The 23,206-nt window shown below is 38.2% G+C and overlaps 1 protein-coding gene across 6 annotated transcripts in view; it reads right to left on the reverse strand.

Annotated features, from left to right (window-relative positions):
* Positions 1-23,206, reverse strand: part of SLC7A6 (solute carrier family 7 member 6) — a 26,664-nt gene continuing 3,458 nt past the window's right edge. For 4 of the 6 annotated variants that reach the window (XM_072346891.1, XM_072346890.1, XM_072346893.1 and 1 more), the window contains exons 3-11: positions 21,024-21,596; positions 17,272-17,397; positions 15,396-15,540; positions 13,904-14,027; positions 5,179-5,282; positions 4,073-4,169; positions 2,814-2,963; positions 1,874-2,057; positions 728-861 (exon numbers count right to left, since the gene is read on the reverse strand). In XM_072346891.1, coding sequence (XP_072202992.1) covers positions 767-861; positions 1,874-2,057; positions 2,814-2,963; positions 4,073-4,169; positions 5,179-5,282; positions 13,904-14,027; positions 15,396-15,540; positions 17,272-17,397; positions 21,024-21,555 — 1,557 coding nt within the window. In that variant the 5' untranslated portion in view covers positions 21,556-21,596 and the 3' untranslated portion in view covers positions 728-766. Of the gene's footprint in view, positions 862-1,873; positions 2,058-2,813; positions 2,964-4,072; positions 4,170-5,178; positions 5,283-13,903; positions 14,028-15,395; positions 15,541-17,271; positions 17,398-21,023; positions 21,597-23,206 lie in introns of all 6 variants that reach the window. The other 2 variants (XM_072346895.1, XM_072346894.1) reach the window with 2 other exon arrangements.

Genomic DNA, 23,206 nt, shown 5'->3' on the forward strand with positions numbered 1-23,206 from the left:
CAGACTGAACATTTTAATTATTAAAGTTCTTTATAACCGTGTAGTAGATGACTCTGTACTAACAACCTGACAGGAAAGAAAGAAAACAATCATTGGAATCCTAAATCAAATCTTCAGCATCAAGGAATTTGTATCATTTGAAAGGTTGCTTTGTTGATTAAATTCTCGCCACAGATAGATACCACATTTCCATGTAGTGTATGGAAACAGAAAGTTTCTCTTGAAGGGATAGAAGTCTTTAAACGTAGTAGCACAACTTGATTCATTTTTCTGCAAGTAATGACAAATTACACGGTGCGATGTGGCCGGTTGTCTTCTGGGATAAGAACTGAGGTGGCACAGCAAATCATTTCATGCAAACTTCCATCGTAATTAAGTTGGAAATGGCTTCCAGTCCTTTGACTCAAAGTGATTTTCAGTTCAGTTAAAAATGCATTACTTCACTTGCAGGTTCTGAAATCTGATTTGATCCATTAGCTCTTACCATTTTACTAGCAATTCTGAAGAAAATTCAGAATGAAGAGTAGTTACGCATAGCTTTTGTACCTGAAATGAGTAGGTAATTATTATCCAATAAAAACCTGCCCTGAAAATACATCTCAGTGTAAGCAGATGGCGTGAGGGCATGGTCTATGCAGGACTCTAACTGCAAGTACTCTGAGAGACGAGTAGAAACAGTTTTCCCACTTTTCCCAGTTCTGTTTATTCCCTTTCACTGCTGTAATCACTTTACTCTCCTTCCTGTTCTTACAGTGGCTTTCAAATTTTAGTTAGATTTGTTTTCTAGTTTCTTTTCTTCATTTGTGTCCATCTCCGTTAAAACACAGCAACACAGCAGCTGCATGTTTCGTGTGACTACATCTGCAGAGGAAATAAAAGATAGATCAGAACTGATGCCCATCTCAACTGTAATTATACAACATGTACCCAAATAATGACAGTTAATCATCGAGAATGCTGGCTCACTTCTGTTAAGGGAAGTACTAACCAGAAAAGAAAGCACTTGGTATTTTCAAACAATATTTAAAGTGGTCCTGTTGATTTCATTATCTCTTGCCTAGGCTGTTTCTCAAGCACTCTGCCAAGTTACTGAAGTAAAATCTTTTTTCCCCTCTAACTAAGAGTGTAAAATTGGTAGGAAAAAATGAAACAAAACAAAATACAGTGACAATATTATTGAGTATTTACATATTCACTAACTGCTGCAGCACCACATCCTGTTACGCTCCAAGATTATGCTATAGACTTCCTTCCTGCATCCCTTGTTACGGTTTTCTCAGTAACTACAACAGTGCACTGCTGGAAAGAAATGAATCATTTAACTGCAGTAATTCGATTGAAGGAAAATTCAATATGTATCTGACACAAACAGCATCTTTAAACACCTGATACAGTACAGCAAGACAGTTTATTTGCATTGCCAAGAACATCCAGCCCTTTCACACTAATCAGCCTAAACTAAGAAAAAAACTTTTCATCTGCTGGGTTAAACCAGGCTGTTTAAAAACTGAGGACAAAATCTGTAGGGAGAGGACAGTATTTTAAATACACAGTGAATAAAAATGGAACGTATAAGCAAACAGAAAATCAGTATCCCCTTTCACTAGGTCTATCTGGGATGCAGATAACATTCTTCATAGCAGACCATATGGTGCCGTGCTTTAGATTTGTGACTAAAACAGTGTCAGTAACAGCTTTCTTGCTTCCCTTCTTCCTACCCTTTCCCCATCCTGCTGCAGAGGGTGGGGAGCTCTGTGGGTGCTGAGCAGCCAGCTGGAGTCAATCCACCACAACTCTTCTCATCAACAAACTCAGATTCACCCACTACATTTTTCTCTTTCCTAATAACATCTACATCTATAAAGAAACATACCTAAAATCTTGTTGATAAACCGAGGTCTCCTTGATGCAGGTAAATAGACTCCCAGGAAAAAGACTGGAATCCCAGATAAAGCAATGGCAATTCCGATCAGTGAATTTATGGTGTCACTATAAAGTGGCACAACCACGAGAAATACTGAGCATATGCAGAATATTATTGGGAAAACCACACTGAGCTGGAGACAGAGAAAATAACACAATGTTATTGAGATAACTGTTATCTACAATTGTATGTGATTGTTGGTGTTCAATTGTTGGTGATAGTTATAGCCTCTTCTCTCTGAACCCCTGTTTGTGAAATTGTTTGTTCTTCCTTTTGTACATCTGATTATTTAGAACCATTACAAAAAATAAACCAACAACACAGTATGAATTCTTCAAGAGGATTGCTGCTAAAAATCACAAGGCAAAACGAGGCATTGTAAGTCCTCTGTGTCCAAAGAAACTGTGTAGCAGTTGTTTTTAAACAAATCCATTCAATCTCAGGAAACACGAAGGACTTTCTCACAAGGCATATAAACTTTAGGTAGGAGAAAATGATAAGAGGATCAGATATTAAACTGAAACACCGAAAGAATTAAGTGTGGCCTACAGTGACAGAATTAACTTAAGCATTCCTAACTTGGGGTTTCTAATCTAATGAAAGCTATTTTAAGGGCAAAAAAGTTCCCTACATTAGCCTACTGAGACATTTTTCAGTTGACAGGGAGATGTGATGCTGCCTGAAGTAACACACAAAAAAGAGCACACTATTAAGACACCTACTTATTCTCATCTAGCTAACAAGCTGTTTCACAGGACAATATGGAAGAAGTTCTGTGTCCTGATCAACTTATAAGCTTTGAGCATAACAAGCATGGTACAGATCTTAGTGCATTACAGGTACGGAAAAAAGAGGGATTTAAAACAATTCTGTATTAAGTAAATTTTACCTTAAGTGGCCTGGCTCGATTTGGTTCCTTCCAACGTAGATATAACTGACCAGCAATAGACAGACCAACAAAAAACCAGTAACTGAAGCTGAAGTAATTAATAAGCTTGAAGACATCTTGCACAGCCAGGTAAATTAGGGTCATTGCACACTGTCAGAAAAGAATAGGACTGGGATGAACAAGGTAAGTTTGAAACACACAGTTTATGCTGCTTTTGCATTAAATTAACACCATCCTTCCCTCCTTGGTGTTTGGTATGAATTTATGCCTCCCTCAAACTCTGCAGTCTCAGAAATCACCATGATGATAGTTGATCTGACTCTTATGCTATCAACTGAACAATTAGTTCTGAGTATTCCCACTGCTGAGATTTACTGATGTTTCCCATGGAGACAGGAGTACAACTACAATGCTTCTTACAGTCTGGCCATGATTAAAAGAAATAATTTCTTTCTCCATATCAGTTTGTAATAACTCTTTAGTATCCATTAGAGGTTTTTATCGGCAAGTTAAGTTATACAGTAACTGAATTTTTACAGTTGATAATATCTTCATCCTCCACTTGACTCTGCATACAGAAGCCACATACTAATTTTATGAATTGTTTTATCTGTATTTATCTGTTTTATCTGTATTCTTAGAGGAAACAAGTCTGCTAACAGATCTTACACAGTAGTCACCCAACAAAAGAATCTAATCACAGTCAGTCATTCTCAACTTCCTTTGTTGTTAGTTGTATGGGAACTGTTGAGTCATGGCTTGAATCACTGATTGAGCACCTGGGGAAAGGACCCACTCAACCCCTGGAGCACAGGTGAAGACAATTGAGCTGTGTGACAGGAAGGGGTGAAGCCTGGCTTCATCTCTCTTAGACCTCATTTAAGGGCTGGCTGCCACTGGGGAAGGGTCTCGGGTTGGAGATCCTTCTTCAAAGCTCTTCAAAGACAGGTGAGTACTTTTCTTTTGTAACACCATTCCATTTGTGCTAGTCTCTGCTATTACACCCCCATATTACCTTTCCACTGTGCTGATCTTTCTGACCACAACAGGAGTACAGCAGGTTGTGGGTTTGTTAGTTTTGTTGTTTGGTTTTTTTTTTCAGTTAAGAAGCTCTTTTAAGGTTGTTACTATGTTTTGAACTGAATTTCCCCTACTGTCTCATTCCAGCCTACATAAAAACAAGGTTTTCTTTTATATAATTAATGCAGATCTAGGCTGTCTCAATTTCATCTAGACTGTTGAAAATAGAAGTAACTTACATTGAAGAGCAGTGCTGGCACAGGTGTGAACCTCTCTATATGGATCATAGATAACAGATCAGGAAGGTGACCTTCTCGAGAGCCTACAAAAAACAGCCTAAAAAAAAAAAAAAATAGATCACAAAGTACATACTGAGGCCATAAGACCAGACAAATTACAGAAAGAAATCAATACCACTCAAAATATGTTTTTATACCACTAAGTTTTCATACTTTAAACGGGAAAATGGACTCAACTTCCCTTGTAAAGATGTACTTTATAACAATTGTTCAAAGATAAAACGACCACTTTTTAGAAAGCCATCTTCCATACAAAATAAAAAAGTCTATAGAAAGCAAAATAAAGCCCTGTCACTATTAAAAATAATAATAATTCTAAAAGCTACTATTGAAAACACTGCAGTTCACAGCAGAACAGTCTTCAACAACAACCAGAAGAGATGAGTGTATGGTTATATATAGTTAAGTGAGTTTTTTCTAGGTGTCTAGTCATAAACCAATCATATCTGATTTTACCGTCAACCATAAATTGCTCTGTGTGATCTCACCAGATCATATTTGCTCTCTGTAGATACAATGCATAAATTCAGTGAAGTGGAAGGATGATACAATGCTTGAACGAATCTATTTAAAACCAGTAGCTACGCCTATAATCAGTGCTCAGGAAAAAAGATTCTGTATTTTATGTTTTTGGGCTGAAGCTTAACAGCAACAACTTTCAAAACCTTCTTACTTGGAGAAAAAGGTACTATGAGTACAAAGTAAGTTCAAAGTGAATACATTGAAAAGCAAGAACTTGCTGTAATAACTCTATCAAGTAAAGTAGATGATAATTCAAATAATTAGAAGACATGAGAACTTACCCCATAGCCAACATTCATTTGACCTTTAATTGTATTCTACACCACAGGTACAGACGTTTTGGAGAAGTAAGGCAGAGCTTAGGGCAGCACAGCATACACTCACACTGTGGTTTAATTTCATCTGTTATTTTAATGTAGCTATTTGTTACAGGTTCTAGTACAACACTGCTTTGGACCCTCTCAGACTAGTGCAACAGTAACACACAAGATACTGAAGAACATTTGGTAAACAAAAAGAGATACCTTGATGAGGCTAGAATTGAGGCATTAAGTCCACCAAAACAAGAGAAGGCTACAGCAATTGGAATCGTCCAGCTGAAGATACCAAACACCTCGTCAGCAAATGTCTGATGAAAGAAAAAACAAACAAACATGAAAATACATGTAACAAAGCCAAAGTAAATCAATGTAATCAAAGCTTTTGCTGTAAGGTTATATGGAAACATAGTAACTTAGTAAGGTCAATCCATAATGCAGCACGCAGCATTTCTCATTATTTCCCTCATTCTAAACAAGAGCAGAACTCATTACCTAAGCACCTGGACTCACATTTTCTGTTCACATAATAATTCTCACAAAAGGCAGCAGTGTTCTTACAATTTACTCACCAGTCTTAGTACATCTGATTATGTCTAACATTATTAATGAGCTCAGGCATAGCATATTGACTATTTTCTTCTCTTGCTTTTCTAATTTCCTATGCAACTCATTTTTGCCCTTTAGCTCTGTCATCAGGACCTCAAGGCCTGTTTCACAACAAGGCTATTGGTTAATAGAGGAAGTAGTTTTTCAGACAGACATTTGTTAGTGGTGCTAGGCAATACAACAGGCCAGCTGTGATGTGACCTTCCATAGCACAGTGCCAAAACTAAGGAGCCAGAAGCCTCATGATTTCAAAGCATGTAGCAAGAAGTACTGAACACCAGTATTTCTTGATTTGAGAAGCACAGTGCAAACAGATAGTGATTTGTATCCTAACTACTGATAGCTCATTACTTCCATTATTACTTTTCCTGATGCAAACTAACAGTCAGATGGGATCAGGTCTGCATTAGCATTAAATCATTACAGAACAGCAACATATGTACTTACACATCAGTGGTATTCAAAAACAAAACCACCATCAAGATTTTGTGGGTAGTAGGACATACAGAGTAAATACCCTACATCTCAGCAGGTAGCAGTCATTTACACATCTTACGAGCCTCTCTACATCACTTCCTCAGCTCTCTCTGCTGTTTTCAAGACCATCAGACACAAGAAGCCTACAATCTAGCTCAGTGTTCTGTGGCTTTGTCTGTTCTACTACAAGATCTTCTTTTGGATCAGCTTTTAATATCCTGATACATTCAAACACCTCCCTCTTGGCCTCCCTTCTGAACTACTACTCTGTCGCCATTTTTATTTTTATTTTTTATGAACAGGAAGTCCAGTCAAAGTGAGTTACTATTCAGAAATGGCCTTTGTTTGGTGTAATGAGGGATTGATTTATTTATTTAAACAGAACTCTGCACATAGCTTCAATCTAATGCAGAATAATTAACTGGCCAAGTTTTTGTTTTATGTCAGTAAAAGTTTCCTGTTTTTTGTCTGGGCTGACCAAGTGCTTTGTTCAAAACACCATCCAGGTGCAGGTTCAGAATCCCCTTCTGCTTAGCTGTACACTACAATCCATGTTAAAAAGGAAAATGTATTCCATCCTTTTGTGCAAACTAGTTCAACCTCAAAGACAATGGGATTTCCTGCTGCTAAGGGACAGCACAAAAGTACATATTGACCTCAATGAGAGCACTGCCAAAAGGTTCAAAGTTAACTGTGATAGTCAACCTAATTCTTAATGCTCCTCCTGACCTCTTCTTTTTTGGACACATTAGCACTATTCCCTCAAAATGCAGCATCAACACAGGGGAGCAGAAAAACATGCACACAAACTCCCACGATAGTTATAAAAATTGGGTACCATGGATTGCTCATTTTCAGTCCACTGAAACCGAAAAAGCAAATAATAACTTACATTAGTAATATATAAAAGATTTTTTGCTGCTCAAGATTAACTACAAGAATTCAGTGCTTCTCTCAGATCTTCATCAGATCTAAATGCAGCTCTGACAAAACTCATCTCACAAAGCAGAACGCATTCTGTAATAACCCAGTGAAAGCATTACAACTTCTCCAGAGCAGGTTAAGAAAGATGAAAACTCTAATTGACAGCTGTTATGAGGATCTTCAACTGCTTTAAAGGATAATATAAGCCCAGAGTGCCTTATTTCCAAAGTCAAGCAGCAAGTGAAGTTAGACACCAGCCTCATAACTGCCAGAGGATTTTTTTTAAATATGCAAAGCTAAAATACAGAACTCACTGAACATGATGTTAAAGAATTAAGTTGTTTAGTAAGGTTGCTTAAATGATAAGCATTGAGGTAAGTAACACTGACAGCTGCAGTTAAAAAAGAAAAAAAAAGGTAAACATAGTGATGTAATCTTATGCTACAGGATGCAAATTAGCTGGAGAATCTTCTTGACCAGAAGGCAGGTTTGTGTGTTTGTTCTTTGTAAGTACTTTCCAGTTCCTTTTGGAACATCCAGTACAGGGCCATTGCAGAACGCCAGACATGAAACTAACTCAAAGTCCATTTCCATCCTATCACATACATCCTATCTTTCTAAGATATGCTAGTGTTATTTCACACATCTTGAAAAGCAGAAATCAGTCATATCAGCAGTAAAACCCAGAGAGCATTAAGGCAAAGCTGTGGTGTCATTTCCACAGATTATACACAGGTGAAGATGTTACGCAGTCAGTGTATTCCAGAAGCAGACTTGTGATTCTAAGATACATATGAACTGTTGATCCACCTCAAAGGCTAAATCATTAATTTTCCTGGTCAGCCCCCTTGAGAGAGAGTAACCCAGTTGGGGCCTTTACCAACACTATCATTTCTGATTTATTTTCTAATGCTCTGATTGGGATTCTTGTGAGAACAGAAGGGGGAGCATTAACAGTAAGAGCTTAAGTTTACTATGTAAGAACAGGCAAAAGAGTATTTTAATTCAGAATGATCTATAAGGTTTGTCTTCATCCATCAAGTAGACCTGTCTGCTAAATGATATTTCAGCAAAACAAAGGTGCTCAGTTGAAAGGTATCTGAATTGAATTTTCTAGAGATAGTGCCTAGTAGGTATAGACCCAAAGACACGGCAGGTATAGACCCAAAGGTTTTGTGCAGGTTTTCTTCTCATCTTGCTTTCAACATTAAAAATATAAGTAAAAAAATTAGCCAAGTTCTTACATTACCACTAATACATAACTCATACTTCTATCCTTCACTTACATGCTAGTAAATCCAACACTTTATTTTGACAGACACTAAGAAATGTATTCACCAAGGCTATGCTGTGGTATTTCTTTAGCAGGGGATGTTACTGAAAAGTAAGTAAAAGTGGCCATGATAAGCATTCAATTGCGTGCATGTCAGATGGTTATTCTGTGTAAGAAAGAAGGGCAGAGAAAAGTACAAAAAACAGTTGAGTTATGAAGCACATATACCAGGTGCAGTACACCAAGAGAAAAGGGAAGGGAGAAGAGTTAGTGGCTGCTTTCTGCTAACACCGTAATTTTACAACCATGAGTCCTCCATAAAAGAGCTAGGGCTGGGCTCTGAACTGAGCGTCTGACCAACTACCACTACTTCTGGGAGCAGTGAAGTGCATTTATACAAACAAATGAGCTGGCAGCAGGGGAAAGAATGGAGCATTTGGAAGGGTATGTGGAGGATGACAGAGGAGCCTACCTGGAGGCAGCTATAGCAGAAGCATTTAGTCCACCATAACAGGAGAAAGCCACCACTATGGGGATGGATTTCTTCTCAGGTTTCTTCTGAGAAAGTCTAAAGAGCAAGAAGGATTAAGAGATTAAATTGTCATCTCTGCTATAGTCTGTCAAGCCCTGTAGCCCAGACTTCAACTACGACTGCTTCTAATAGCTAGGAAACATAAAAGAATTCAGTGGCTTATACAGCACTTGCAGTCAAAGATAATGTCTTTTTATGCTCTCTCATACATTGGACATGTAAGATATACATATATACACACACAGTGTAGAAAGACATGCATCTAGAATCGCTTCCTTCATTCTGATTTTCTTCCCAAATGGTCAACAGAGAAAAATAATGAAGGAAGAAGTCAGGTGCTCCCAGCCATGCACTTCTCAGCTGGACTGCCCTTGTTTCCTCACAACTGAAATGTTACACATTACTCCCAGAAGAACTACTGAAAACTGAATTATAGCTTTGTCTAAAGACGTGAATGACTAATTTAACTACATTTTTGACCTGGCTTAGTTTGATCTCATGATCATCAGCTGGGACTCAGTGAATGGTTGCAAGAACACTTTCTACCCTTTTAAGCGCCCAAACAGTAGCTCTGTATGAGTGCTCTAAACTAAATGCAGCAGGAGTTATCCCACATAAAGAGCTGCCACAACAAAACACACGGGATACCACCTCACACCCAGTAATTCAGGCACACAAGACAATCAAAAAGACCCACATTTATTTTAGGAAGCACAAGATGAGAACTGCTTCATCATACTTGGCTGCACACAAAAGTGCACATGAAAAATGGCAGACTGCACTGAGAGCACATTGAGCTGCAAGCAATGCTGGCAAGTCAGAAAAACAGTACTGAGCAGATGGATAAATGCAAAGAGAATGTACTCTAACAGGAACCAGAAACTTATACAAAGCCACTCAGAAAGATTATGAGGTACTTTGATTAGGAAGGCTTAAAAGGCAGCTACAGGGCCTCTTTAAATAGTTCACTTCAAGACTATATTGCACGTGCAGGTTTTCCCGGGCTCAGTTCTACAACATTCTTGCCCATATTTACCTCACATATCGTGTGAAAGAGATGAGCAGTCTGGCCAGTATCTAGGAAGTGCAATTAATTCTGTTATGACTTTTCTCTTGAGGCAGAGTATAAATACATCCCTGCACTACAAGATTGGGCAATCTGAACTGTTTTCTCAGTTTTCAGCCTCCCAGGCCCTTAGGGGGCTAATTCCTAAGGGAAACAAAGATCATGATCTGTGGCAATCAGGAAGCTGCCCAAATAAAAAAGCCACTGAGCACATCAGGTTTCTTACTGTCATAGATCACATTTGTCAAGATACTGTATGACATCTGTTCAGTTGACCAAGTTAGATTTATTGCTGCATATTATAAAGATGGGAGAGAGGGAGAACAGCAACTGGAAAAACAGCCAGAAAATCATAAAGGTGACACAAAGACATTGAAGAAAAAACTGTTCAGATCTCCTGTCATTCTTGTTTCATCTGCCATTCTGTTGGTTGAGTCATTTGAAGAGGCATAATTATCTCTTTGTATGATTCCAATAAACAGTTCTTCCATTATAAGGCATGGAACATGCATCTCCCAGTAAGGTTCCTTTGGATGAAATGCGAGTGTAACCAAGGACAGTGGATGTGACATAGACAGCTAAACACAAGCAGGTTTCCCTCTTCAGAAAAGAAGCCAGTGACTGGCCAAATGAAGTAAGGGAAGTAACACACAGGGTCTAATAGTGACTTGGCAATTTCTGGCTAAACACAGAGAAAAGAATGATATAGTTGTTCAACTATACACTATGGAAAATTTAAACCGTTAAGTCACACAGACTCCCACGTTCCTATTTCACTGGAGGAGGGGGTATAGCAAAGCAAAGACCGTTCTAGAATATGAGCACACCAGGTTAAATTGGACTGATTGGTGCTGGAATCACAAGATAGAATTGAAAGACACTGCTGAAATTGCCTGTAGATTTGGAATAAAGATGACTGAGCTGTACAGCCTTGTGAAAGATGACGGCCAGCTATGCAGAGCAATCAGCTGCTTCTATCACAAAGCACTTTTAGTTTTTCTGGCTAGAAGTAAGCTGCCAAATATTAATCCTTGTATAAATTCAAACAACCAGACAGAAAAAAGACACAACCACACCGAAGAAGCAGGTAACAAGCTATGCTCACAGGGTATGCCAGCTAGTACACTCTTCCCTGTTAGAAGATGAGGTAGCCCAATGAAGATCAAGTGGCTGAGGAGCCAGCTGCCCTCTTCATGAACAAAAATTCCAAGGCACTCTTAATTGCAAAAAACAGCTGTTCAAGGACATGGGAAACTGAAATAAAGTTTCTACCCTTTAGTGCTTCATGTGCGTGGATCTTAACAGCAATGGTTGTGATGGTTTGCATGCAGAAACAAAACAGAAGTGAGAACTGAAACACTGACAGGAATCTTTGAGAAAGGAAGTGATTTTCACATGATCAGCAAATGGCTGAAAAGCATTTGCAGGCTCCTAAGCTAGCTGCTGTCACATTACTTCAACAAAAAGAGCTTTAAGTCTCAGAGCAAGGGGCAGCTTCCCTTTTAGGACAGGCTAAACCAGAAGATATATTCCAAGAGCGTTCAGACTGCATCTACTGCAACTTGAAATATCAGCAAGTATTACACAGAGTGTGCGTGTCAGATCACCAGTTCTACTCTACCTCATTCTTTGCTGAGGTCCACATTAATTGTTAATATATTAGCAGACCAAGCTTTAAATTTAGTTTCTAAAACTGGGCAATTGAATTTGTATCAGCAACAAAAAGGAATCATTAATGAGTCATATGTTAAGTTCAGCTGAACTTCCACCTTTTCATTCTAACAGGGATATAAGTAACGGCACTCAGCAGAACACTTTGCCAGCTGAGAACATGTCTCAGCAAAATGCCTTTAGACAGTTATGCCTTTAGTTTAGTTAAACTTTTAAGCACAAGTATTTGGCAATCCTGAGTTCTAATAAAAAAGCACAGCCTTAGATGTCTAAAGTCAATCATCCAATTAAGTTCCATTAAAATTATCACAACCCATAAATCCCCTGGAATCTCAAACACACTTTCATTCACATTCTAGTCACCTAATATCTCAGCAAGCAATTAGACTGACTGAGGATTAAGTTACCACTAAGCCTTTCTTCTTTTTTTTTTAACCTTGCATTTTCACATGCATCCCCTAATAGAGGAGACCTGATCAGTTCTGTGCGCTGCGATTTTATGTAAAATTACACTGTGTATATGCATATAAACACACACAAAGGTATATATACACAAGTAAACATATACTCACTTTTGATCTAAAACCATGTCAAATAACTACGTGAAGTATAGGTAAAATCACAGAGAATTAGCCTTGGGTTTCACATGCATATTAATATACAGGCATCCCTGATCCCTTCTTTATCTTGCTGCTCATTCCTGCTGCAGTGCAACCACGTGCTATGCACAGCCACAAAGACTGGACAGGCCACAAACTGAACCATTTCCCCAGAGTTAGCAAGGTGGATCAATCTTCCTGAACCCATTCACCAAAAACCCTCTATGACGGCAGCAGCCAGGAGCTGAACAGTAGGCACAGCGTACTCTTGGTGGGCTACCTGCTCTGGAGAGTTTCATTGCTGTCACAGCAAAATATTTTCCAAATCTTCTACAAAAAAACAACACTGTACTGCTTTCCTGAAGTCATGATGGACAATGGACTTTGAACTGGCTTTTAATTTTGTCTGGATTAGTTCATTATGGAGAAGAATTAAAAATACCATTGAGAGTCACTGAAAGATACTACGTACGGGTTACCAAAGCCTACAACAGAAATCTTCCTGGAGACATTATTATCCCTTTGTACATGTTGATTCAAATATTTCTACCCTTGTCTTCTGTTTCATTCAAATATTTCTACCCTTGTCTTCTTTTGTTTCATTATGAAATGTTTTATCAAGTCTCTAACGATGCATTTTATGACAACTTGCCATTTCTACATTCGAGTTAAGAAGAGGCCAAGAATTAGAATTTGTCTACTTTCAGTATGCTTTGAAATACATGTCTGCATAACTACTTTTGAGACAACAGCATACAACCCACATTTACCATTAACTAGGCTGCAAGCTTACATTAAACACCAATACTCAAGTTTTAAATACGTCAAATAAGTGCTCTTGCCTAACCTTCTGCCCAAATGCAGTTAAACAAGAGTTTGCTGATTGGCTAAACCAGTTTTTATCACAGTAATCCTTTATGGGAACCAAAGTGGTATTTGCTTTATTTTGATTAATTTAACTCTCTCTGTCCATTATCTAGCTACTTGAATTTTAGGAGCTACATGAGAATATAAAGGGAAGAAGGCTATTTCTTTCCCTCTAGTGTAAATATCCAGGAAGGCGGTGAGATTTTGCCCCTAAAATCTTAAGGATACAGAAATGAGAAATACAGCTACAGGAAAAGGAAGCAAAACAAAATAAAACCCCTTCACTTTTGTATAATGACCAGCTTTGAGTATAAAACATGTTTTGTCCAGCCTTCATTTTAAGAAGCTTTATACTTTAATTGGACTTGAACTTCTACTTGTATACAAAAAAAACAGAACAATTTAAATATCAAAAGTTGTTGGTGCAATTAATACAATCTTGGGAAGACATGGATTTATGTTATTGGAAAGGAGATGCAAAGCTAAACTTTGTCACAGCTAATGCATCCAGATATGCATCACACCAATGAATATCCACACAGAATGTTGAGCTTTTTGAACACTGCAGCGTGAAGGAACAGAAAAGGCCATTATGTAGTAATGAGTCTAATTTACAATCAGCTCAAAACACACAAGTCTTGTTAGCTTCTATGCAAAACACATTAACAAGTTGTATCTGAGCTTGTTTTATTCAGTCTGCTCATATATTACTATTGCACGTGATTTCATTAACTATTTTTTATTTTAAGATAAAAATGTTCATGGCAAATCTTTTCTTCTCTCTGGATTCACTGAAGCACTAAAGAAGTGTAAGGACATCTTTTCCTGTTTTGTTCCACTTGAGAAACATGTGAAACACATCCCAAAGAAGTGAAGGGTGAGTAACATACCAAAGTGCTACACAGTCAACTTACCACTGCCACAGCATCACTAGAGAGAACAGCTTGAACATCCAGCACTGTATAGTAAGCTACATTGGTCATAATGTAGATGACGGTCACAATTGGCATAGACACAGCAATAGCCAGTGGTAAGTTCCTGTAAGACAAGTTAAAAAAGAAAATAATCAAACCCGCAGCCTAAGGAAAAAATCAGTAACAAAATTATCTCACTGATTTGCATCTTTTACCTTAGAGAAGAAATGTATGAAGATAAAATAAATCCTTCGAAATAGATATCTCTGGAAGACTTGGGTTTCTTTCAAAACTGGAAATTCTAATACGGAATGCTAGCAGAATTAGAAATGTAATGCAGTAAGTCTCCACGTAAGTTATGTATAAAGAGAGATTCTATGCAGTTGTTCTTCAACACCCTAACACTAGGGTTTCCAGATTAGTGACAACAGCATTCGAATCTACCTGCCTTAAATTATTTCCTACTAACCATGTTAAGCATCACAGATGGAATCAAAAGGGGCAGAACTCTGAGCCACTGCACTCATTCTTCTTGAAGAATGCTGTAGCTCTAGCATGAGAGCATGGAATCTACTACATCAAAGCAAAAGCCTTCATCTGCTCTCATCACAGCACAGAACAAACTAAGCAGGCTGCTTAATACTGGTGATTATGGACATGGCTTAGTGGTGGACTTGCAGTGTGAAGTGCATGATTGGACTTGAAACCAGATATACACAGCACTACTTTCAGCCGTCCTCTCCCAGTTACGCACTTTAAAATCAAAAACATGGAATGGTGACAATTATATAAATACATTTATTATTTATAAGTAATAAGTATATTATTTATAATTAATTATCCACTATTTTATATTTTTAATACACAAATCTACTGTTAAATAAATGCACAGCACAGAGCCCTGGGGTAACAGAAGGAACTGTACAAGTCCACTGCTGGGAGAATTGAAAGAAAACAACAAAAATTCTTACATTCTTTATCTTCCAGCTATAGCAATCCGAGCTGTTGCTTATAATAGGAAGCAAAAAAAAAATAATCAAATGACATTCTATTTTTAACATAAAGGTGTCTGCTTACAGACTCAAGACTGAACAAGACTAGTGTAGTCAGCCACACTTTCACACCATTAATGCATGAAAAAGATAACATTCTTTAATGTTAAATCAGAATTATTGCACAGATAAATATAGGCCAGACTTACATAACTACTACACTGCAGCATTAACACCTGTTGCAACTAATGGCATGTGCTGGTTTGAACTAAAAGTTTATCAAGCAGTAAATAGAGCATCCCGCAATCATCTGGACTTATTAGTTCTCACAACTGTGATTAAAGCTAATAATTCTTAGCTGATGATTATCCATGGCCTCGCCATCAGAGCATGGAGTAGTTTTCATTCATTTCTGTATAAGTTTAGAGCTCATTAGCAAAAGACAAATACAAAATGAGCAACGGGGAATAGCCAGGTGTTAGAAAGCTCAAATCTCTCACCTTTCTGGGTTTTTGATCTCTTCGGTCACAAAATTGAGTGTATCCCAACCAGAATAAGAGAACAAGGCAGAGTAGAGCGCGAGGGAAATGTCTCCGACATCAACAGAAGATCCCTCAAAAGAGTTTTGAAAGTGTGACGAATATCCTGCATAGAGAGAAGACAGAATGAGCTGCGGGATAATCAGATTTGTGGTATCAACAGTAATGGGAGGACAGTTGGACTAGATGATCTTGTAGGTCCTTTCCAGCCTTGTGATTCTATGATAAATACATCCAATAGTTTCCTTCAGTTTGGCACACAGACACAAGAACTCAGAAATCATAACTTCTTCAAAGCTGCTTACTGAATACTTTTTTCATTTCCACTCTGTGCTTCAAACATGAGACTAAGCAGAGCACGTAAAATACTAAAAGCTATGTTCTGTGGATGGTACTACTACTATAACTACAATCTTTTGTGCCTGCAATGGCACAAAAGGTTCAGGAATGCTGGATTCAGACTGCGCTACAAACAAGGAGCTATGACCGTACTCAGACTAAAGGTATGTTTTTAATAACACTCATAAAATAATTCACTCTCTCCTGCTATAACCTTCTACAATTTCAGTCGTTTAGCCTAAGACTAGGGTTGTATTTAGATAACAGTGACAATACATAAGAGCACATTTAAAAAAAAGAAGGAAAAAAAAAAAAAGCAAGTTTCATTTATTAATAACTGTAAACAGAACAATAAAGAGAATATAAAGTACTGCTGAGATAAAACTTTTCCAAGCTAAGAGGGAAAGGTGTATTTTTTATGCCAGCAGTTGTGAGAATGTGTGTTATCTCCTGACCTCCAACAAGCCCGAATACCCTCCTCCTCATGGCTGTTGTATGTATTCAGACTACTTTACACATACAGACCAAACACAAACGGTGACTTGTTATGCCACTACAAAATGTCCCCCTGCACTATGCGTCCCAAAGTCTTTAGACTTCATCAGAACTGGACAGGGAAGTATTTGAGGCCTCTTATCTACCCTCACATCTATTTCCTGCTTTTTATCCTAATCACAGATCGCTATTCCCTTGACATAAATGCAGGCAGAAAAAGTGCTGAGATAGAAAAAAAATGAGCCAGTGAGTAGAAGTTAGTATGGAACAAGCTTAGTACCTGCAAAATAGTCATGCTAAGGATGGAGCATGCTGGCAGGGTGCTCACCTACATTATTCTTGCTCCATTCACAGTAGTTTCTTTCAACAATAACCACTTAGAGTAAAGGACACAAATGGCCAGGAAAAGGTACTTGTGGCAGCCTGAAAGCAGGGTAATTTTATGTATTCTAAGTTACATCTAGTTATTCTAAGCATGTCTAAGTTAGCATAGTAATAAATCCTCCTCAAGGGAAAGGGTAAGAATAAAACTTGCTTGAGAATTTTCTCCTTGAAGGCACAAGCCCAGCACAGACCAGACACACACAAAATCCCTAAAGGCATCAGCTTTCTAACTTCCAACAGCTGTAACAGAACTCAGCATTTCAGCACAAAAACAACCACAAGTTTTTGTCACATAGATCTGGTCACATGTTCTTACACATCTCTCCAACTTCAGGTTCAGTCACCTTCCGACCTGCACAAAGTTAATTTTGTAAAAACAACACTCAGTTGACCTCAGTGCAAAGTAAAATGTTCTTGCACGGGAGTTCACAGCTTTCTTCACTCCCACTGTATTTTGCTAGCTCTGTATTTTTCTGTTTTCCTTTATTATTCTCCACAACAGGCAGTAAATGGCACAAAATGGCTGAGCAATCAGTTACCATCTTTCTCTTTAGCTCAAAGTCAACTGAGACAGGACAGCTTATCACAGTATAATATTGCTTTATGACTATATGCTTACCCTGGCATATTTTAACAATTCCAGTTACGATGATGGCAATAAGAGCAGCAACTTTAGCATAAGTGAATATATCCTGGACCCGTGTTCCCCATTTTACATAGGCACAATTTACAAATGTTAGAAGACCTAGGGATGGGGAGAAGAAAAAAATTAAAATTAAAATGCAATTTAAACATTATTCAATTTAACTCATTTCTCAAAGATAATAAGCACTCACCTGCTACACTACTACTTAGATTAAACTAAGCAGAGTACCAGTATATAGGTATTCAATCCACACTGGTTGAAAACAAACCAAAAAAAAAACACAACAGAGGAAACACATTTTAAAGGCTCATAAAACACACTGTTTCAAAAGAGGGAAGGAAAAACCTTCCCCACATTTGTGGTCCTCTAATAACATGACCCATTTCCTGGTTACCTCCATCAGATACATTCTGCAACAATTCCGAAGCTAGAGAAACCAAGACATGAAATTATTAACAGTATTGTTCTGATTAATGAAAGATTATCCAAAAATTCCCTTAAGTAAATAATTAAAATAGTGCTTTAAAAGGTTCTCCCCTTCCCTCGTTAACTCTGAGGATCAGTTCAACATCCACAAACTATCTAAAATACTGAACTTGGTCACAGGCAATTCACTGCACTTTTCCAGCTGTGTTACACTGAATTAACAACTGAGACTAGAACAGATCTGACCAAACAGCATGGTCCATAACTAATACAATATTACTAACACAATATTACATCAGGGGATTGAAAGATGATATTTAAGGTCTTCTCAAACACAAACTATTCTATGACTCTGTATTTTTAGGAACTGGTGGCAAATAATGTGTAATCAAAGTATATTCTTCCCTCTACCCCACAATAAATCAGTGTCAGGCCTATTTCACAAGACTGAAATGGAACTGGAGTTCCAGATTTCACAAGTATTTTACTAACAGCAGCTGACTAAACTTACTCATATGATCAACTTCCCACAAAAATGCTTTTCAAGCTACTGTTGAAATGCATTGTTTTCGTGGCCCTCAACACTTCACTTTTTCCTCAGGCAAAGAGCCAACCTCTGCCTGAACTCCGATGCTGAATACTCCTTAGGTTCAGCATTTTCAGTGTCCTTTACTCAATAAAACACTATCAGTGAACATTTTGCTTATCCAAATCATCATCATTATATTTTTTATTCCAACCCTTATGTATGTTCCTCCAGTTCTCAGTGTTAGCAAAAACATGGTTATGTTCTACTGCAGTTTTTATCTCCATAGAATTTTCTTGTGCTATGTGTTTTTTACACATGCATACACAGAAATACAATTTGATAAAGAATTAAGGTGGCAGCACATCAAAATCAGAGATGTGATAAATTATTTCCTTTCCAAACATCCAAGAATAATATGATCCTATTAAGATATAATTATAATAAGCATAGTTACTGAACAGAAGAGTAATCATGTAAAAGGTAACAAAAGAAAGGTAATGATCTCACTGCTGGTGTGGGTACAACAGAACAGCTGAACCAGACTCCACAGAGCTTGGCAAGAGAGGAAAAATAGTTGTATCAAATTTCAGAAGGCAGCACTGCCAGCAAAGAACTCTCAGGAAATAAACAGCTCTGTTTGGTCTCCGCTCTTCAGAGTTAACGACTGGTATTACTCACAGGGTATTTGCTCACAGGGTGTATTTCAGCACTCAAATATTTTTTAAGGAATTTTCTATTAGGAGCAACTGTTATTAGCTCTTTCTTATTCTGAGTTGTGGTTTGGTCTCCAGGTAAAATGCTATTCTGTCTCTGAACTCTTTAAAAAAGATAAATGAAAGAAAACAATGAAGAATCTGAACAAGTCACGTCCTTTCTTTTTAGCTACATTATTCTCTCATGCTTTCTTCAACTTAACATCATTTGGCTACTTAAGGTCGCTGAGAACTGCCCCGTTTAGATCTGCAGCACCAGATGCCAACCTGATTTCCAAAACAAATGACAAAGCGTTGCTGTGTAACTCTAAGACAGACCTCACCAGAGTACTGCTGTTACTGCAGTTAGAACAAAACACCACCACAAGCCCATCTATTCTCACATACAATCTATACATGACCAGCGTTCAGACTTTGGCTGCCAGCAGCTTCATTAATACAGCCTTAACCTTACCCAGAGGTAAGGACTGATACAAATTAAGCCCTGTCAGGGAGCAGCATAGGCTTCAGCAACAACAGCCACATGAAGCTGGAGAGCAGGTATGAGTGTCAGCAGAGGCCTGGAACAAGGCAGGACAAGCATTTAAACCACAGCATGGGCTGTTACAATCAGTCTTACATCTCCATGACTGTGACCTTGCTGTCATGTCTTCAGAAGAAAGGCGGGGGGGGGGGGGGAGGGAAGAGAAAGAAAAAAACAAAAGGTACTAGATTTCCTCTCTTAGCAACAGATCTGTGCCAGGATACCTTGGGACTGTATCTGTTCGAGGAACGTGGACATGATGTTACAGGTCCTCCATTCCTGCCCTGAAGTAGTCATGGCAAAATGTGTTCATACATCTTGGGGTGGGGAGGGAAGGGAACACAGTTGAGCAAGCTGACAGATATTTCTGGAGAAAGTATGTGATTATTCTTCCCATGAGTGCTTTCCCAGCAATAACAAATTAACCCCCTAAAAATGGAGAAGGGAGTGGTTTACATATAATTACAGAACTCAACTATTGGAAGCACACTCTGCTACTAAGCCTGGTCCCTCCCCCCCAGTTCTACACAGGCAACCACACAAGGAACATCACAGCTATTTCAGCAGGCTCTCTGTTGCCTCAGAAGGGAACCAGCTAGGAGCAGCACATCTCCCTCCTGCAGCAGTAAAAAGCTCAAGTTCCCTATCAGCTGCATGACAAGAACATCAGGTTGGCAGGGAGTGCAGGCTCCCCATGCAGTGAGACTGCACAGTAGGTAACCAAAAGTTGCCATGCAGACTTCCTAAAAAATATTTTTCACTGTGTACTGGACATGAAGAACACAGATGTCGAATAAGCACTTTATATGAAATACCTAAAGTCAAAGCACACGTTGTACAATCAGTTCCATTCTTTTCACACAGCAAAACAGTCCTGATTTGAAGCATGTGATGATGTTCCTCTATACTGACTAACCAAGCCAGCTATCTGACTACAAACATTTCAGTGTTCTATCTGCACACACCATTTCCTGTTTTCAAAACAGCTTTGAACAGGTACAGCCTTTTTTTTTTTTTTTGATGCTACTGTTAATCACAAGCATAAGGAACCTGAATGAATGATCATCACCAGGGTTTGGAATGAGGTCACCTTTAAAGCCCCTTTTCAATTCAAGCCATTCTGTGAACCTCTGACCTTCTGAAAATCAACAGGAAAAATTACCTGATCACGTCTACACTGAGAAGTTACTGAAAAATAAGTTACAGCAGAATTCACAGCGTAAGAACAACTCATAAACCATACCAAGGATATCTTAGGGTTTGATTTAATATACCTCTCTGAAGGAAAACAAACTTAATTTTCATTTTTCTCACACGAGGCATACTGGAAGAGATAAACACTGTTCTGCTTCTGAATTAGAACACATCAACTGACGGAATAATACTTCTAAGTTGTTGGTATGCTGGAAATAGTTGTTTTTCCTAGTGTATCTCAAATCATTCAGTACACATCAACACTGGGATTCAGCAGGATTTGATTAAATGAAGCTTATCTGCAGATTAAAAAAAAAATTACCGTGGTAGAAATACTTACACTCACAAGCAGCTGCTATGAGACGACAAGCAATATATGGAGGATCACAAGATGGGAAGAAAGGTTGAACTATGTAGTTAGCAAAGGTGATTGCAATAACAGCCTGACTAGTTGGCTCAACAATTAGAAGTGAGGTCCACAAACGAATAAAAGCAATGAAGCTCCCAAAAGACTCCAAGATGTACGCATAACTGGCTCCTGATTTTGTAATAGTGGTTCCAAGTTCAGCATAGCAGAGAGCTCCAAAGACTGAAAAAATCCCTCCAATTGCCCAAATGACTAGAGACAATCCATAAGATTTGCTGTAGATGAGAACTCCTTTGGGTGAGACAAAGATACCTGAACCAATCATGTTGCCTACTATCAGGCTTATCCCGTTTAGCAAAGATATTTCTTTCTTCAATTGCATTGTGTTTTGGTTTCCATCCTGTATTTCAGAGTGGTCATTTGGATCTGTCTTGTCTGATTTACTGACGGGGCTGTATTCAGCCAGTGAGCTATGAGACTTAGCACAGTCTGTCCTTTCTCCCATTGTGGAAGGGCTGTGAATTCTCCACGGCTCCAAACTGCAATCTAAAACAAGAGAGACAGCTGAAATCATGATAAAAATTGTTATCCTGTAATATTCTTGCCAAGTCTTCTTTCCAACTTCCCACCCTATGTGAAATCCCCTTTTATTACTTCATATGTGTCATTACACAAAGAGAAATCCATGTGTAGTTAAAGCAAACAAACAAACCAACCAATGTACACACAGCACGACACAAGTGCCACCATAATTTAAATAGAAAAAGGAATGTCTTCCTCTAGGGAAAAAATAAATAAGTAGAAAGGAATTGAGGAACTGCACAGTTGAGAAAGAGCAGAGTCAAAATGAGGAAACAAATAAATGAAAGCATTCTAAGACCAAAGTGGAAGTCTGAAGCATGAACACAGATTTACTGCAGTACTAACAAATTTATCAAATGCCAACACTTACACAGGTAAGTTGTGAGTAATCTAACAGCGGGACTGCAGGCTTCATCAACATAATGTAGGCTATTACCAGGGGCAACATGAAGAGACACTTAGTCCAGAATTCCCTTCATCTAACTGCTGATTTGTATCCCATAATAGTTTGCTTTTCCCCCCTAAGCCTCCTCCAATAACCTTCCAGTTAGAGAAAGTTTTCCAGAGGGAAAACTTAGTAATCAGACTTTTCCTTAATCACCCAGCCAACCTCTATATACTACAGTACAGGAAATTTGGCTTGATGTCACTTAACTTCATTAGTTTTGAAGATATGAAAAGGATAAAGACTATTTTCAACCAACAAACAAGGAACTGAAACATCGTTTTTCTTCAACTCCTGTGAACATTCAAGCTTCCTTCACATCAAAATAGAGGCTGTGTTCTTTGAAGTAATGAAAAACGAGATCTTCAGTCTGTTTAGTTGAACATCTCATTTATTTGCTTCCTTCAGTATTTTAAAGAAACAGCCTAAATATGCTTCATTACTAAATACACATTCTATCAGTTTATACAACTCAAGATCTTATGTCATCACATGCCATCAAATTTCACTTTTAATTAGACAAAAGCTTCTCAACTGTCCAGAAACTCTGTTCTTTTAGAACTTAGAAGCTGGACTGCTACAACAACGCATCCCCAGTAGAACTAAACTAATTACAGAAGAGGAATCCGCATCATTTCTAAGTTTGAGTGTGCTCATACGTGCGCACCACAAAGGAAACTTCAAGCAAGTTCAGCTCACCAGTGGTTACCAGTTCTTCTTGCTACTTACTCTGTACCTAGTCACTCTTCCTATATATACACCTGTCTTCCACTGCTTCTGCCAAATGCATTTGCAACCACAGACTGACTGATCTTCTCTAATTGGTGTAGTAACATCTTCAGGAAACAGCATGGCCTGTAAGCTTGTAAGATTATTTTGTTTGCATTGAAAGAGAAGATTCAGTTATAATCGGTAAGTAGAAAACATAATAACCAAACACAAATATGATTCAGTCTTCAGGAAGCATAAATGTGTAAAATAGCAGGACAAGTAACCAACACAGGTGTCTTCTAATTTGATGAACACTTATCACTAGCAAAAATAGCACTTAACTTGAAATTGAAATTCAACTTGAAGTGTCTGCTTCGTCTCAGACAGGACACTGGCTGCAAACTTATTCCTGAAGGCA

The sequence above is a fragment of the Excalfactoria chinensis genome, chromosome 11, assembly GCF_039878825.1.
Source record: "Excalfactoria chinensis isolate bCotChi1 chromosome 11, bCotChi1.hap2, whole genome shotgun sequence".
Taxonomy (NCBI): domain Eukaryota; kingdom Metazoa; phylum Chordata; class Aves; order Galliformes; family Phasianidae; genus Excalfactoria; species Excalfactoria chinensis.